This window comes from Rhinoraja longicauda, chromosome 8 (genome assembly GCF_053455715.1).
Source record: "Rhinoraja longicauda isolate Sanriku21f chromosome 8, sRhiLon1.1, whole genome shotgun sequence".
NCBI lineage: Eukaryota > Metazoa > Chordata > Chondrichthyes > Rajiformes > Arhynchobatidae > Rhinoraja > Rhinoraja longicauda.
The window spans coordinates 61,927,620-61,945,737 of record NC_135960.1 but is presented as its reverse complement, the minus strand read 5'-3'; the positions used below and the strand labels follow the sequence as shown (position 1 = coordinate 61,945,737).

Genomic DNA, 18,118 nt, shown 5'->3' with positions numbered 1-18,118 from the left:
CGAGGCCACCCTTCCATAAATCAACTTCCTCAATGATTAGTTCAGATTGTCATCGCAGTTTCACTGACTTGTCTGTGACACCAAATTCCAGGTTATTTTTCTAATTCTGATCTAGAACACAAAGACATCAATTTACCAAGGCCACTTCTGAAATAAAGACACTGTATATTTCATTGTTCACTCTTCTACTGCCATTTCCTATTCCAAGAAATCCCAAGATATTTCTGCAGGTTACTGTAAGTAAATTCCCAAGGAGCACAGTGTAGGAATCTATGTTACCAATATGTCTCAGGAATTCATATTATGTTCAGGACTTATAGACAATAGGCAATAGACAATAGGTGCGGGAGGAGGTCATTCGGCCCTTCGAGCCAGCACCGCCATTCAATGTGATCATGGCTGATCATTCTCAATCAGTACCCCGTTCCTGCCTTCTCCCCATACATACTCTGCTATCCTTAAGAGCTCTATCAAGCTCTCTCTTGAATGCATTCAGAGAATTGGCCTCCACTGCCTTCTGAGGCAGAGAATTCCACAGATTCACAACTCTCTGACTGAAAAAGTTTTTCCTCATCTCAGTTCTAAATGGCCTACCCCTTATTCTTAAACTGTGGCCCCTGGTTCTGGACTCCCCCAACATTGGGAACATGTTTCCTGCCTCTAACGTGTCCAACCCCTTAATAATCTTATACGTTTCGATAAGATCTCCTCTCATCCTTCTAAATTCCAGTGTATACAAGCCTAGTCGCTCCAGTCTTTCAACATATGACAGTCCCGCCATTCCGGGAATTAACCCAGTAAACCTACGCTGCACGCCCTCAATAGCCACTAATGGTGGCAATTTCAATACATCTTTCGTCGTGGCTCTCCCTCGAAGTCGAGGATGATAGTCTATGTTCCGTTGTTTTTATGAACTCTCGGATGGCTTATGGGTTTAATCCTGCCTTTGAAAGTTCTTCGGCATTCAGGGCAAGTAATTCCAAATGTCAGATTTGACTTTGGCTGTTGCTGCCTCTCTTTCTGTTCACTTCTCTTTTCTTCTAAGTCTACACATCTGTTGGCTTCGAAGGTCGCTGTTCCTTTTTGGACGATGGTTCGCCAGAGTGTCCTGTCCTTGGCATTGGTTTCCCAATTGTTGATGTCAATTTCACATGTCTTCATGCTGGCTTTTAAGGCATCTTTGAATCTCTTCTTTTGTCCGCCTCTTTTACGTTTGCCTTCTTTAAGCTGGGAGTAGAATCTATAATAAGCTTTGAACCTACAAAGTTACAGTCATGTCCTGGAATCACGCGAACATAATGCAGAACACCATAAATTATCATTTCAGTGCAGTGCTGTTTAGAAGGCAAAAATAACAGAAAATATCGTTGTTTTGCAGACAAACATGGCCATAAAAGAGCACAACTATATTCAAAAGTTGGAGGCCAACATGTCAAAAGTGAGAGACCAACATGATCGAATAACTCCTGTTAAAAAAAAGCAAGCATTCAATGTTTCAGGCTGAACTGGCATTTTAAAGTAGTATTTGTACAGAAAGAAGCCGAGTCCATGCTTATTCTATAGACATTCTGTAAAATATGGATACATTTTGAACGTCTTGTTGAAAGGATATCTCAATTATGGAGAGGAAGAAAGGTTCATTCAAATAATAAGAAGGAAAATGGACTTTAGTTACAGGAAACCAATTAGCAGACAAACCAAAGGCATGCCAAGTTTGATGAAGTGCTTTGCACTTTCGTAACTAAAAGGTATAAACTTATCAACACAGCCAGAACCTAAAATTTCAAAAAGTGAATATATATTTGAAAAAGAAACACTAAAAAGGAATTGTGGAATTAAAATTCTGAAGAGTTTGAAGTGATTTCAAGGCCGTAATCACATTTTGCCATCAGTACAGTTTGCTCTTAAGAATGGCTTCGTCTAATTTTCTGGCACCAATAAGTTTATATCTGAATGCCCCGATGTATTTTATTAGTGATGAAATGTTACAGTTCACAAGCTATAGGAGTAGAATTAGGCCTTTCGACCCATCGAGTCTACTCCGCTATTCAATCATGGCTGATCTCTGCCTCCTAATCCCATTTTCCTGCCTTCTCCCCATAACCCTTGACACCTGTTCTAATCAAGAATCTGTCTATCTCTGCCTGAGAAAATATTCATTCACTTGGCCTCCATGGCCCTCTGTGGCAATGAGTTCCACAGATTAACTACCTTCTGACTAAAAAAGTTCCTCCTCACTTCCTTTTTAAAAAGAGCGCCCTTTAATTCTGAGGCTGTGACCTCTAGTCCTAGACTCTCCCATCAGTTGTTTAAGCAAGGTATTTTTGTACAGGTAGATACTTAACAAATACAGATGAACAAAAATTAGATGCTGAGGTACTAACAATTGATATTTATCTTTCTTTGTATCTATATGTATCCCTGTGCCATTTATACTCTAAAAATCATGTGCCAATATGAATCTCTGTTTTCCTTTAGAATTCACTCCATACTAAATATCGGGGTCTCACTCTCTGGTTTGCAACCGGGGTTACCAAATGACCAAATACCTTCAATGAGGGGGCAAAAACTGACTTTAAGAGAGCCTTGTCAAAACTTCCTAAAAGTTCTCCATGCATTTGACAACTCTAAAAGGAAGTAGCTGTGCTACAGAAATCAGACAGGACCAGCTTCAAGCACTAAATGCGTTGATCTGTATTTAGATCTAAGATTTGCCGTTATAATTGAATGCAGCAGGGTAATGGCAAGAAAAACGAATGATTTCCTATACCTGCTGACTATTTGGTGACTCAGGGTAGAAGGACACATGTTGCTGCTCAGAGAGGAAAAACAAAGAGAAGAAATTAGACCAGCAGCAGAAGAGATTCGGGCAAAATATATCAACTTCTCTTCAAAACACGATAGATTTGTATTAGCAGATCAGTCTGAAGAAGGGTCTGAAGAAGTACGGTGACAATTAAACTCAGTGATCCTTCCTGACCATACCTAAATTGCTGGTATTTATTCACAAAATGCTGGAGTAACTCAGCAGGTCAGGCAGCATCTGAGGAGAGAAGGAATGGGTGACGTTTCGGGTCGAGACCCTTCTTCAGTCTGAAGAAGGGTCTTGACCCGAAACGTCACCCATTCCTTCTCTCCTGAGATGCTGCCTGACCTGCTGAGTTACTCCAGCATTTTGTGAATAAATACCTTCGATTTGTACCAGCTGCTGCAGTTATTTTCTTACAGTGATTGAAGAATAAATCATTGGACCAGAAATTCACAACACTGTTAATACTTGTATAGGAATGGGGGTTTAGTTTGAATGCAAATAGTCTAGTCATTCATAAAATGTTCCCACTATAGTGCTGCAATTTCTGGCATCTGTGCACAGAAATGTATCTAACAGGGAAAAGGCCGGGGTCCTTTGGGAAATGATCACTGTCAAATAATCTTTGTTTATGTAATCTTTTTGAGAACACTATAAATTCTAAGTTTATTTTTGGCAGTTCTCAAGTTCGTTCTTGGATGAAATCCCACAATGTTCTCGGACAGAAATGGAGCAATATCAAGGCAATAACCTGCCAAGTAAATCTTTCCCTTAACACACGTGCCCATTATGCAGTTTCTCTAAAGTCATTGTTCCAAAACAGGTAGTCTTCCTGAAACACTGCAAACCAAACCGGAAAAACATCATTCCTTACTCCCGGTATGGATTACTCATCAGATGTACCACATTTCATTGCATTCCATCCTGGCATTATTTTCATACCTTGACTAAACATGGCTCGTGATGATTGTCAGATTTCCTGGATTTTACTATGTTACGCAGGATAATGCATAAATCACAGATGTACCAAGAAAAAATAAGGTGACTGCGACAACCTATGTTCAGAGCAGGAGACAAAAGAAACTGCAGATGCAAGAATCTTGAGCAAAAAAATAAACTGCAGGAGGAACTCAGCAGTTAGGCAGCGGGGCGGCACGGTGGTGCAGCGGTAGAGTTGATGCCTTACAGCTCTTGCAGCATCAGAGACCCGGATTCGATCCCGTCTACGGGTGCTGTCTGTACGGGGTACGTCACCAATTCCTTCTCTCCAGAGATGCTGCCTGACCTGCTGAGTTACCCCAGCATTTTGTGTCTATCTTCTATGAAACGGGTCCTTTTCAGAATGGCAGGCAGTGGCGAGTGGAGTGCCGCAAGCCTCGGTGTTGGGGCCGCAACTGTTTACCATATATATTAATGATTTGGAAGAGGGAATTAGAAGTAACACTAGCATGTTTGCAGATGACACGAAGCTGGGTGGCAGTGTGAACTGTGCAGAGGATGTTAGGAGGTTGCAAGGTGACCTGGACAGGTTGAGTGAGCGGGCAGATGCGTGGCAAATGCAGTATAATATAGATAAATGTGAGGTTATCACCTTTGACGGCATAAACAAGGAGACAGATTATTATCTCAATGGAGTTAGGTTCGGTAAGGGGGAAGTGCAGCAAGACCTGGGTGTTCTTGTACACCAGTCACTGAAAGTTGGCGTGCAGGTACAGCAGGCAGTGAAGAAAGCCTTCGTTGGCCTTCATAACGAGAGGATTTCAGTATAGGAGTAAAGAGGTTCTTCTGCAGTTGGTAAGACCACATCTGGAGTATTGTGTACAGTTTTGGTCTCCTAATTTGAGGAAGGACATCCTTGTAATTGAGGCAGTGCATCGTAGGTTCAGGAGATTGATCCCTGGGATGGTGGGACTGACATATGAGGAGAGATTGAAAAGACTAGGATTGTATTCACTGGAGTTTAGAAGGATGAGAGGGGATCTTATAGAAACATATAAAATTATAAAAGGACTGGATAAGCTAGATGCAAGAAAAATATTCCCAGTGTTGGGCGAGTCCAGAACCAGGGGCCACAGTCTTAGAATAAAGGGGAGGCCATTTAAAACTGAGGTGAGAAGGAACTTTTTCACCCAGAGAGTTGTGAATTTGTGGAATTCTCTGCTACAGAGGGCAGTGGAGGCCAAATCACTGGATGGATTTAAGAGAGAGTTAGATAGAGCTCTAGGGGCTAGTGGAATCAAGGGATATGGGGAGAAGGCAGGCACGGGTTATTGATTGTGGACGATCAGCCATGATCACAATGAATGGCAGTGCTGGCTCGAAGGTCCGAATGGCCTCCTCCTGCACCTATTTTCTATGTTTCTATGTTTCTATGAAAACACATATCTGATCTACAACTCTTCCACCAGAATAAGGTCAATTTAGCCCTGTGCATGATTGAAGGGAGCTGAAGGAGGGAGTTTAAGAGGGCTGATCCGTGGGCAGTTGCTGCTGGAATGCAAGTCGGGGCCTGATCAACCCCAGCTGGGTCGCCTGGGCGAGGGTGTCTGATGTTGTGAGACCCGAAACACCCCATGACCCCAGGTCACATCACTGAGGATGTGTCCCAGTGCATCCAGAAGATGTATCTTGCACACAGCTCAAGAAGAGTCATAACTATACAAGTTGAATAACTAAAGTACACGATCATAACTTCGGGCAGCTTGGTGGCATAGCAGTAGAGCTACTGCCTTGCAGTGCCAGAGACCCTGGTTTGATCCTGTCTACAGGTGCTTGTCTGTACATAGTTTGTACGTTCTCCCCGTGAGTGCGTGGGTTTTTTTCCGTGATCTTCGGTTTCCTCCCACACTCCAAAGATGTACAGGTTTGTAGGTTAATTGGGTTTGGTATAAGTGTAAATTGTCCCCAGTGTGTGCGGGATAGTGTTAATGTGGGGGGATCGCTGGTCGGTGCGGACTCGGTGGGCCGCAGGGCCTGTTTCTGCGCTGTATCTCTAAACTAAACTGTGGAGGGAATGGGCAGATGACGATTTGGGTTGGGACCCTTCTTCAGACTAATGGAGTAGCGGGATGAAAGCATTTCCAGACGATCTGACAATTATATGTGCGTCTTCTCGAACCATAGGCAAAGTACCGGAGGACTGCAAAGAAGCTAATGTTGCTCTTTTATTGAAAAGGGAAGTAGAAAGAATCCAGGGAATTATAGGCCGGTCAGCTATGGAAGTTAGTGGAGAGAATTCTTCAGCATAGGATTTACTCCCATTTGGAAGAGAGTGGGTTCATTCGGGATAGTCAGCATGGCTTTGTGCATGGCAGGTCATGTCTTGCTAAATCGATTGAGTTTTTTGAGGAGGTAAAAAGGGTGATCGATGAGGGTAGGGTGAGGTGAATGTTGCCTACATGGATTTTAGTAAGGCATTTGATAAAGTCCCCATTAGAAGATGACCCAGTAGATTAAGGTGCGCGGGATTTGGTCGTCCGGACTCAAAACTTGATTACTGATAGAAGGCAGATGGTTGTGATGAAAGGATAATTATTCAGGTTGGAGGTCTGTATCCAATGGCATTCCACAGGAATCTGCACTGGGACCCCTGTTTGTAATATATATAAAAAACTTGGATGGAAACGTAGATGGGTTGGTCAGTGGGTTTGCAGGTGACACCAAGGCTGCTGGGTTCGCTGTGAGGAAGGCTGTGAAAGTATACAGCAGGATACATAAGATAGTATAAGAAAATAACTGCAGATGCTGGTACAAATCGAAGGTATTTATTCACTAAATGCTGCAGTAACTCAGCAGGTCAGGCAGCATCTCAGGAGAGAAGGAATGGGTGACGTTTCGGGTCGAGACCCTTCTTCAGACTGATGTCAGGGGGGCGGGACAAAGGAAGGATATAGGTGGAGACAGGAAGATAGAGGGAGATCTGGGAAGGAGGAGGGGAAGAGAGGCGATCGCTTCGCTCAACACCTGCGCTCGGTCCGCGTTGGCCAAACTGGTCTCCCGGTGGCCGAGCACTTCAACTCCTCCTCCCATTCCCAGTCTGACCTTTCTGTCATGGGCCTCCTCCAGTGCCATAGTGAGGCCCACCGGAAATTGGAGGAACAGCACCTCACATTTCGCCTGGGCAGCTTGCAGCCCAGTGGTATGATCATCGACTTCTCCAACTTTAGATAGTTCCTCTGTCCCTCTCTTCCCCTCCTCCTTCCCAGATCTCCCTCTATCTTCCTGTCTCCACCTATATCCTTCCTTTGTCCCGCCCCCCTGACATCAGTCTGAAGAAGGGTCTCGACCCGAAACATCACCCATTCCTTCTCTCCCGAGATGCTGCCTGACCTGCTGAGTTACTCCAGCATTTTGTGAATAAATACAGCAGGATACAGATCAGCTACATGGTATAGAATAAGAAGTGAATGGCAAGATTAGAGGGTTGTGAGTCAGCAATTCCTGAATGCTAACAGTGGAAAATGAAACGTGCAATCGCTGAGCATGAATTGAGTTTCAATTCCGATCACAATATCTTTTCTAACACAGGGAATGGACGAGCCTTCAAAAGTGTTAGAGAATATTAGGCAACCTATAATGTTGTGCAGTGATGTTTCTGAGAGAAAATTAAAGTTTCAAATCACACTTTTCTTCATTGTAGCTCATGCAAAAATATTTTACAAACAATGAACTATGTTGAAGTGATGTTGCTAATTCAAGGTAAGAAACATTACAGCCAAATAATGCACAGCAAAGCCCCACACCAAGCATTGTGATAATCATGTAAAACCATGTAATTTTCTCTAGTAATGTTAATTATACATTCATACAGAACAGAAACAGGCCCTTCAGCCCAAATCATTCATGCCCTTTCTAAGCTAGTCTTTGCCCATGTTTAGCCCATATCCCTCTGAACCTTTCCCAGGATAAATATTAACCAGGCCATTATAAGAACACATCTGCTCCTCTTTAAATATCCATCTGCCACCCCTTCTGTGACATTACTGATCATTTTTGAAGTGGGCCTTAACATCATAACCTTCCATTTTGTATCTGAGAGTGCTGCTCCACTGAGTAACAGATGAGTCATGAGCATCTCTGGACAGTCTACTTTCATGGGAATTGACTAATGATGACATGTAAACATATAAAATTCTGCAAGGATTGGACAGGCTAGATGCAGGAAGAATGTTCCCGATGTTGGGGCAGTCCAACCCCCAGGGGTCACAGTTTAAGAAGAAGGGCCATTAGGACTGAGATGAGAAAAAACTTTTTCAGCCAGAGAGTTGTGAATCTGTGGAATTCTCTGCCACAGAGGGCAGTGGAGGCCAATTCACTGGATGTTTTCAAGAGAGAGGTAGATTTAACTCTTAGGGCTAATGGAATCAAAGGAACGGATCAAATGATCAGCCATGATCATATTGAATGGCGGTGCTGGCTCGAGGAGCCGAATGGCCTACTCCTGCACCTATTTTCTCTATTTCTATGTTTACAATGAGGAGGAACAATGTCACAGTGACATAGTGTGGGTTATTGTAAACCTGTCACATTAATCCAGATAAATGAACTATTTACAGCCTGTGAGAAAATAGCATCAAAATAAACATTATTGGTGCCTTAATCATCTGTGAATTCAGATCCATTTTTATTGATCTTGTGCAGGTAGGTGCACAAGCTGTATATCTATTTCAAGTCTACAAGTTACCCCTTGCAGTGAAACTATTTCATCTCCATGGCCTGACTAAATATTCAAGGCCCTCATCTTCCTGCCTACTGGCTGATGCACAATTATTCCCCACTCTTTTCCTGGGCCTTCTTTTCTGCATCCCCTTACACCATGACCTGAAGCCCTATCGCCTCCTTGCTCCACAGTGGAAAGGCCATTGCCAAGTGGGTATTGCCTTGCGCATCATGTACAGTATAATTTTGCAGATGAAGGCCCTCTACCCAAATATTAAACTTTCCTGGGCACCAAATGTCTCTAGTTTAATGTCCTTTTCAAGGAGTACAGTAGTCAATTCTACTCATAGTCATACAAAGAGTCTCACAATGTTGAAACAGGCCCTTCGACCCAACTTGTCCATGCCAACCAAGGTGCCCCAACTAAGTTAGTCCCATTTACTCATTTTTGGCCCATATGCCTCTAAACTTTTCCTAGGTGTATCAATGTCCAAGTGTCTTTTAAGTGTTGTTTTAGTATCTGCCCAAATTATCTCTTCTGGCAGATCATTCCATAAACACACATCCCTCTGCGTAAAAAAGGTGTTCCTCGGGTTCCTATCGATTCTTGCCCTGTTCACCAGTGTAAATGCAAAGCTTTGTATAATATGGTAATTAACAGATATTACTGTCTTTTTCACCAGTCAGACTAATGTCAAAGGATGGTATGAATTTTTAAATGGTGTGCACTGTTAAATGACCGTTTATTCAATAAAATTTTATAACGGGACATCAATTAGTTCATAAGAAGAATGGAGTGACTGGGGGGGGGGGGTGTTAAAAATAGAGTACTATTACAGGTCTGGAATAAATGGGGATGAAATAATATCACCGTCCCAAATTTCCTCAAGCATCTCTTGGTCTCCTGCCATGATTGGAGGGATAGTTCTTTTTTAGCCTTTCATGTTATTTATCTCGGGTTTCTACTAATGTAATTCCAGACGATTTAAATTTAAAGCAGCTTTCTCCACATTAAGCGTGTCTGATACTTAACTGCCTGTTTGATTTTGTTGATTGAGCTGTTTGTTTGCATGTACAAGTGAATCACATCATATGATAAAAGATACATAAGATGCATGAAATCCAACATCAATTATGGGTCTCGATCCGTAACGTCACCCATTCCTTCTCTCCAGATATGCTGCCTGACCAGCTGAGTTACTCCAGCATCTTGTGTCTACCTTCGATTTAAACCAGCATCTGCAATTTTCTTTCCTACACATCAATTAGCACCATTTATGTTTTTGAACATTGTCGTAAATATGAAAAAGGCACTATAAAAAAAGTCTGTGATGAATTGAAAACCACCTGGCACAAATCATAGGTGCAAACAGATATTGTAGTGCTCAAGAACAATTCTCAATCACACAGGTGTGGGCAAAATTATTGATTATGTATTGGTTTTAATCATGTTGAATTACAAATCAAGTTTGAACAATAAATATGTATGAAGGGTTAAACCAAAGATGGACACAAAATGCTGGAGTAACTCAGTGGGACCGGCAGCATCTCTGGAGAGAAGGAATGGGTGACGTTTTAGGGTCGAGACCCTTCTTCAGACTATTGAACAACAAATAACTTGGACAAAGGACTGAGGCAATGAGCAGGAGCAGAAGTAGTTGCAGCACAGTCAACACAGGACAGAAACATTAACATGCCTTCCTGGTATGTGAATCTTATTGACAGCCAATAGTTATCGTCAAGCACACCACCTCATCATATTTGATGGCCTATTTGGCAATACTCCCCTTTCATGATTGTGAACCATGTTCTGGCCCTTTCCTCACAGGGAGGGCACACACAAGCACAAGCACGCACTCACAACACCTAATCATGATCAGGTTATAACCTGCGGCTCACATCTGCATTGTGGAATGCTCTGTACACCAGGGCTTGGCACCACAAATCATGAACAGCTGAAGAATCCTGATTTCTATCCAGTACGTCGCACTTCAGTCAAAAGACTGGCAAATAATGATGGTCAACAAGAGTGCCTCAACTTACAGAGCTCTTATTCTGCTCGTTTGACTTATATGCTTGACTGCAGTATTCCAGGAAACCTGGTACACAAATACAAAGCCTCTCGAGCCACTGTGACCCACGAGTGGAACTGTACTTCGAAGGAAGGGCATTAACCTCAAAAATTAACTTTGGTTCTCTCTTCACACATACTGCCTGACCTACTTACTATCACCGAAGATAAGACACAAAAAGCAGGGTAACTCAGCGGTCAGGCAGCATCTCTGGAGAGAAGGAATGGGTGACGTTTCGGGTCGAGACCCTTCTTCAGACTCCAGCAATTTCTGTTCCTATTTTATATATTTTTGAAAATCTCAGTGTATTAGCAATATGGAAATGATAAAACAGCCAATTATCTGCTAAATAATTTGTGGTATGAAAATAATTTTAAGAGAGTGTGTTTTTATCTAAACTACAATTAATATTTATCTGTAGCACTTTATGTTGTAGTTATAAGCTCCCTTCAATAACCACAAAATAATTCAATATTTAGTCATATTAAAATGATCTGAAAGTTTTCTAAAAATCTTACTTATTACGAAACTTCATGGTAGAAAGATCTGTTTTCATAAACGACATCCTATTCCTCCTTCGTAACAACTTTGAATGGATAGAGGTATATTATGAATCATTTTTACAAGCCAAAGAATATACTAATCCTTCACTTTTGTTTTTACTCATCATTAAAATCATATTTGTTCTGGACTGTAACCTACCACATGACAACCATGCCGTCTCTATTTCCCCCAGCTCTATACATGAGCTCAAATACTCAAAAGACTATCTTGGTTTATTTTACCAAGTACATCAACAGATGTTGCAGAGACAAATTCAATGTGAACAAATGACACCATATTTAGACCAAAGACTTTCTGGAGTCAAACAGAGAATTGATGGATTTTTCAATTATGGAATAGCTTGTCAGATGGCTGCAGTATTCTAAACAAATTATAAATGAACTGAGTAGATCAGACTGAATAAAAGCTTTTTTAAAAATCGCTTCCTTTCTCTTCCTCTCTCATCCAAGGAAAACAGCCTGGAACTTGTGCTGTCTTTTGATACGAGCCAACTGCAACGTTCAGCGTTGTACTTACATGTGGGGACTGAGTTCATAGAAGTTTCTGTTACGATACTCTTCTACTTTTGCTGGGGTGTAGAAGGGCAAGGATCTGTAAGGGTTTATAGATATGACGACATTTCCAATGTAAGTCTGCAACAAGAAACAAAACAAAACAAAAATATTAATTTGAAGATCAGTTGATTTCAACTGAAAACCAACAGGTAATCGGAAGCTATGCTAATTTGTGGACACTGCTACTCATTGCCACTTTTACAATGTTTGTTCAGGTGTCAGAGGTTATGGGGAGAAGACAGGAGAATGGGGTTAGGAGGGAAAGATAGATCAGCCATGATTGAGTGGCAGAGAAGACTTGATGAGCCGAATGGCCAAATTCTTCTCCTATCACTTGTGATCTTATGATAAGTCCAATGATAGCCAGGTGAGTAAATAAATTAACATAAGCCCCAGAAAGATAAACCAAGGGATTGTAAATGTAAAAACTTTTGAGAAGAATTACAGAATTGATTGTCAGTTAATGAGCATCCAACAAGTCAAAATTATCCCTACTGTGGCTCCCACTGTTTTAACACTATACTGGAACTCAATGATGCATAATGTTGAAGAGAGCATTCAGCATCAAACGTAAAATAGCTGATCCTAACGTTCCAGATTTCAACCTCTGTCTGCAGATTATCCCTTTATTTCCCACCCTGAGTACCCCAACCTCCAATGGATTCGAGTTTCATTAACAAAAGGGATTCCCCAGTGCTTCACATACAGGTTGTCCATGTTTGCAGGTAATAGACGTTGAGGGGCAATGTGATCAAAAGCGTTTTTGACATTTTTAAACCAAATATTACTTATAAGCAGCCCCCGTGCAAAATGTTCGTTCAGGCAACATAAATTTACCGGTACAGAATTCACAAATCAGTAATGGAAAAATTGAGATATTAAATAAAATTCATACTTACAGAATTTGTGAGAAAATTAAATAAATAAACACTTTTTTTCAATTAATTAGTGTCTCTTGATGCATATGCAAATGACAAAGCTTTGCTTTACTGCGCATTACAATACAAATCATTCCTCCCCTCTCCACCCATCTTCTGTAACATGGGAGTCGCCTATGATCTTTGGTATTTTCTACTCAACAGTGCATTACTACATAAGGTCAAAAGTGATTGGAGCATAACTAGGCCATTCAGCCCATCACGTCTACACCATTCAATCATAGCTGATCTATCTCTCCCACCTAACCCCATTCTTATGCCTTCTCCCCAAAGCCCCTGACACGCATATTAATCAAGAATCTATCTATCTCTGCTTTAAAAATATCAATTGACTTGGCATTCACAGCCTTCTGTGGCAAAAGAAATCCACAGATTCACTACCCTCTGACTTAAGAAATTCCTTCTCATCTCCTTCCTAAAGGAACATCCTTTAATTCTGAGGCCTCTATGACATCTAGTCGTAGACTCTCCCACTAATGGAAACATCCTCTCCACATCCACTCTAAACAAGCCTTTCACTATTCGATATGTTTCACTGAGGCCCCCCCCCTCATTCTTTTAAACTCCAGCAAGTACACAATAGACAATAGGTGCAGGAGGAGGCCATTCGGCCCTTCGAGCCAGCACCGCCATTCAATGTGATCATGGCTGATCATTCTCAATCAGTACCCCGTTCCTGCCTTCTCCCCATACCCCCTGACTCCGCTATCCTCAAGAGCTCTATCTAGCTCTCTCTTTAATGCATTCAGAGAATTGGCCTCCACTGCCTTCTGAGGCAGAGAATTCCACAGATTCACAACTCTCTGACTGAAAAAGTTTTTCCTCATCTCCGTTCTAAATGGCCTACCCCTTATCCTTAAACTGTGGCTCCTTGTTCTGCACTCCCCCAACATTGGGAACATGTTTCCTGCCTCTAATGTGTCCAACCCCTTAAGGGGTTAATAATCTTATACGTTTCGATAAGATCTCCTCTCATCACGCCCAGTGCTGTCAAATGCTTGGAGCCGGAAGGCATACTTCCTCATGACGGGTGGCAAATTACATTCAACATCTCCTGAGTACCAGCAGTGAACAAACAATAACCATGTGGAGTGGACACTGGGTGTTGTGAAGAGCACCTGGCTGAAAAACAACTTGGTGCTACACGTACACCACATCCCCTGGCTCTCCCTTATCCATTTTACTAGTTACATCCTCAAAAAAAATCTAAAAGATTAGTCAAGCATGATTTCCCCTTCATAAATCTATGCTGACTTTGACCGATCCTGTCACTGCTTTCCAAATGCGCTGCTATAACATCTTTAACAATCGATTCCAGCATCTTCCCTCCTTTCTTAAAAAGCGGCGTTAAATTGGCTACCTTCCAGTCCACAGGAACTGATCCAGAGTGCACAAAGTGCTGGAGTAACTCAACAGGTCAGGCAGCATCTCTGGAGATGCTGGATTCTCTGGAGAGTCCCCTGGATCTCTGGAGAGTCCCCTGACTCTCAGTCTGAAGAAGGGTCTCAACCCCAAACATTACCTATTCTTTTTTCCCCAAAGATGCTGCCTGACCCGTTGAGTTACTCCAGCATTTTACTGTTCTCCAACAAAACCTCTTCACTGTACCTCGGTACACATGACAATGAATTAAACTAAACTGAACTAAACATTTTGTATCAGATTTACTCCAGCAGGTAGTGAAAAAAGCCAATGGAATGTTGGCCTCCATAACAAGAGGAGTTGAGTATAGGAGCAAAGAGGTCCTTCTGCGGTCCTTCTGCAGTTGTACAGTTCCCTAGTGAGACCGCACCTGGAGTACTGTGTGCAGTTTTGGTCTCCAAATTTGAGGAAGGATATTCTTGCTATTGAGGGCGTGCAGCGTAGGTTTACTAGGTTAATTCCCGGAATGGTGGGACTGTCATGTGTTGAAAGACTGGAGCGACTAGGCTTGTATATACTGGAATTTAGAAGGATGAGAGGAGATCTTATCGAAACATATAAGATTATTAAGGGGTTGGACACGTTAGAGGCAGGAAACATGTTCCCAATGTTGGGGGAGTCCAGAACCAGGGCCACAGTTTAAGAATAAGGGGTAGGCCATTTAGAACGGAGATGAGGACAATTTTTTTCGGTCAGAGAGTTGTAAATCTGTGGAATTCTCTGCCTCAGAAGGCAGTGGAGGCCAATTCTCTGAATGCATTCAAGAGAGAGCTAGATAGAGCTCTTAAGGATAGCGGAGTCAGGGGGTATGGGGAGAAGGCAGGAACGGGGTACTGATTGAGAATGATCAGCCATGATCACATTGAATGGCGGTGCTGGCTCGAAGGGCCGAATGGCCTCCTCCTGCACCTATTGTCTATCTATCTCTGGAGAAAATGAATAGACGGTTTCAGATCAGGACCCTTCACAAACAAAGGGTCGGGATTTCGTTCTTCAATTTCGACCTGAATCATCGCTTATTCATGTACACCAGAGACGCTACGTGACCCTACAGATTTACTCCAGCACTTTGTGGCTTTTTTTTTGTTAACCAGTATCTGCTGTTACTTGCGCCTTTCACAAAGATTCAAAGCACTTTCCAGCCGAAATCGGGAAAAGCAGCAGCTCTGCACATAAGAGACCCCACGCAATTGCTATTGAGGGCGTGCAGCGTAGGTTTACTAGGTTAATTCCCGGAATGGCAGGACTGTCCTATGTTGAAAGACTGGAGCGACTAGGTTTGTATACACTGGAATTTAGAAGGATGAGAGGGGATCTTATCGAAACGTATAAGATTATTAAGGGGTTGGACACGTTAGAGGCAGGAAACATGTTCCCAATGTTGGGGGAGTCCAGAACCAGGGGCCAAGAATAAGGGGTAGGCCATTTAGAACAGAGATGAGGAAAAACTTTTTTAGTCAGAGAGTTGTGAATCTGTGGAATTCTCTGCCTCAGAGGGCAGTGGAGGCCAATTCTCTGAATACATTCAAGAGAGAGCTAGATAGAGCTCTTAAGGATAGCGGAGTCAGGGGGTATGGGGAGAAAGCAGGAATGGGGTACTGATTGAGAATGATCAGCCATGATCACATTGAATGGCGGTGCTGGCTCAAAGGGCCGAATGGCCTACTCCTGCACCTATTGTCTATTGTCTATTGTCACAGCATTCAGATATTGACCAGGGAATCCATTGCCGTGATGTTGTTAAATGAAGCAATTTACCTAGTTGTTATCGGAGTTAGAAAGAGGATAAGCAAAAGGCTAAAATATTGTAAGAAAAGATATTTTAACACAATAACATTTTACACATGAAAGATCAGAGAAGAAAACGAAAGAAAGCAACGTGAGAATATCTGTAATTTTATTTTGCAATATCACCAAACCAAACATAAATGGCTAATTAAAAGTATGCACTTATCCAGTTGCTCCTATCCTGTCCATTGCAGCTGAGTATAATTATTTTCCTCAGAACACTACTGTCAGGTCTGGTGGACATTTTTCCCACCATCTCCTACACAAAGGCAAAGATCAAATGATACTCCACTTTCAAACTCACCCCACACCTCCCACATGGGCAGCATTTCCCATTCATAATATCAAATGAGGAGCGATCAATATACAATTTATTGGCTTTTGGCACCAAATGTTTACGTTTCAAATTCCTTAGCAATGACGTCCAGGCTGAACAGAATCATTCTAGAATATGTCTGAGATAATTGTGGTCTTTCTTACATCTGATCTGCACTTTGAACAGATGAAACAAATTTATGAGAAGGCCAAAATCAATCGATAAGTGTTGATGTAAATTCCTTATTGATTATTTCTTAAGCACATCCCTCATACAAGTAGTTCTGCTGAAAGGCATGGTTATACAACACAAATTGGATGTAGCACGATTGATGAATTAAGGTACACTTTCTAATACACGGATTTATCATATCATATCATATATATACAGCCGGAAACAGGCCTTTTCGGCCCACCAAGTCCGTGCCGCCCAGCGATCCCCGCACATTAACACTATCCTACACCCACTAGGGACAATTTTTACATTTACCCAGCCAATTAACCTACATACCTGTACGTCTTTGGAGTGTGGGAGGAAACCGAAGATCTCGGAGAAAACCCACGCAGGTCACGGGGAGAACGTACAAACTCCTTACAGTGCAGCACCCGTAGTCAGGATCGAACCTGAGTCTCCGGCGCTGCATTCGCTGTAAAGCAGCAACTCTACCGCTGCGCTACCGTGCCGCCCTAATAAACATTTAAGTGTTACATTGGAAATTGATGTGCAGGAAAAAGTGTGTCTTGGAAAAAAATGTTTCCATGTAACTTCCCTGCAGTAATCAGACACCATTGTCTCTGAACAGCTGCTACTTCATCGTGGGTGGCCACTGAAATTAACAAGAGATCGCTTCTACTGACACTTGTGGGATGCTACTCTATCAAACAATTTAGAGCCTTTAGTATTTTTAGCTTGCAGTAAGCAAAATAAACTTCTCGTTATGAAAAAAGGACCTTTATTTTTGAGAATCTTGCGGGAAAAATAACTTTGTTATTGCAAGTTTGAAACACTCTAGTCCCGAACCCATTTTTTCCCCATTGACATTATTGTATTTATAACACAATTCTCTATGATGCCAGATTTCTTAGGAACAGAACTATCATGCCATAGCAGAACCAGCTGCATAGGTACAAAAGTTATACAACCAAATAGCCACGCCACTATTTTTCTAAATGTAACATCGTAGACAGCAGCATGGATAGTGAACTTTAATATGGCTGTGTTTGCTCTTTTTAAATCTACCTCCATTGATACCACGATCTCTTCAAATAGTCCCTTCAACATCCACTACAGGAAAGGCTCCTCAGTCCACACTGTGGCATATTCTGCCTTCATGAAATCACTAAATAATCACAACCATAGGCAATTTTGTGCTGTTTGTCCACACAACTAAGAACTTAATGACAAAGTATATTTCACATGGGATAAATGCAAGAGGAGAGAAATTTTTCTCTTAGCACACGGAAATTTATTAAATTCCAGTCACACGAATGAAAGGCAGGGGCTTACACCAACTGTTATATAATCCCTTACCTCCCACTGGGAAGAAACCACAAAAGCACAAAAACAGTTGCTGATAGTCTTACTAAAGCACTGTTCCCAAAGTTTATTCTTAGAAGCATTACTGTCATAATCAGTACAAGATGCATCTTTTTTTAAAATCTCATTTTAAAAGTAGTCTGTAACTGAAGCAAACTGCTTAAGTTGTCAAGACACCGTTTTCAATAGCAATTATAATATAAATATTTGCTTCTAGTCACGGTTCCTTATTTGTTTTAATAGTATGCAGAAACCTTGAGAAAAATCTATATGGTTGCATTTATAGAGATAACTCTTTACATGTAAAAGGGATTCATTCCCTGGGGAGTTTCAGGCTTACGTGACCCTTCAAAATTCGGATTTTTCAGTAGAGTCATAGAATGATACAGTGTGGAAACAGTCCCTTCAGCCCAACTTGCCCACACCGGCCAACATGTCCCAGCTACACTAGTTCCACTTGC

General features: G+C 41.9%; 1 protein-coding gene across 3 annotated transcripts in view; it reads right to left on the bottom strand.

The window, feature by feature from the left end:
• myo1b (myosin IB) overlaps positions 1 to 18,118 on the bottom strand; it is a 263,983-nt gene that overhangs the window by 215,452 nt on the left and 30,413 nt on the right. For all 3 annotated transcript variants that reach the window (XM_078404126.1, XM_078404124.1, XM_078404125.1), the window contains exon 3: positions 11,620 to 11,735. In XM_078404126.1, the coding sequence (XP_078260252.1) occupies positions 11,620 to 11,735 (116 nt within the window). The remainder of the gene's footprint in view (positions 1 to 11,619; positions 11,736 to 18,118) is intronic.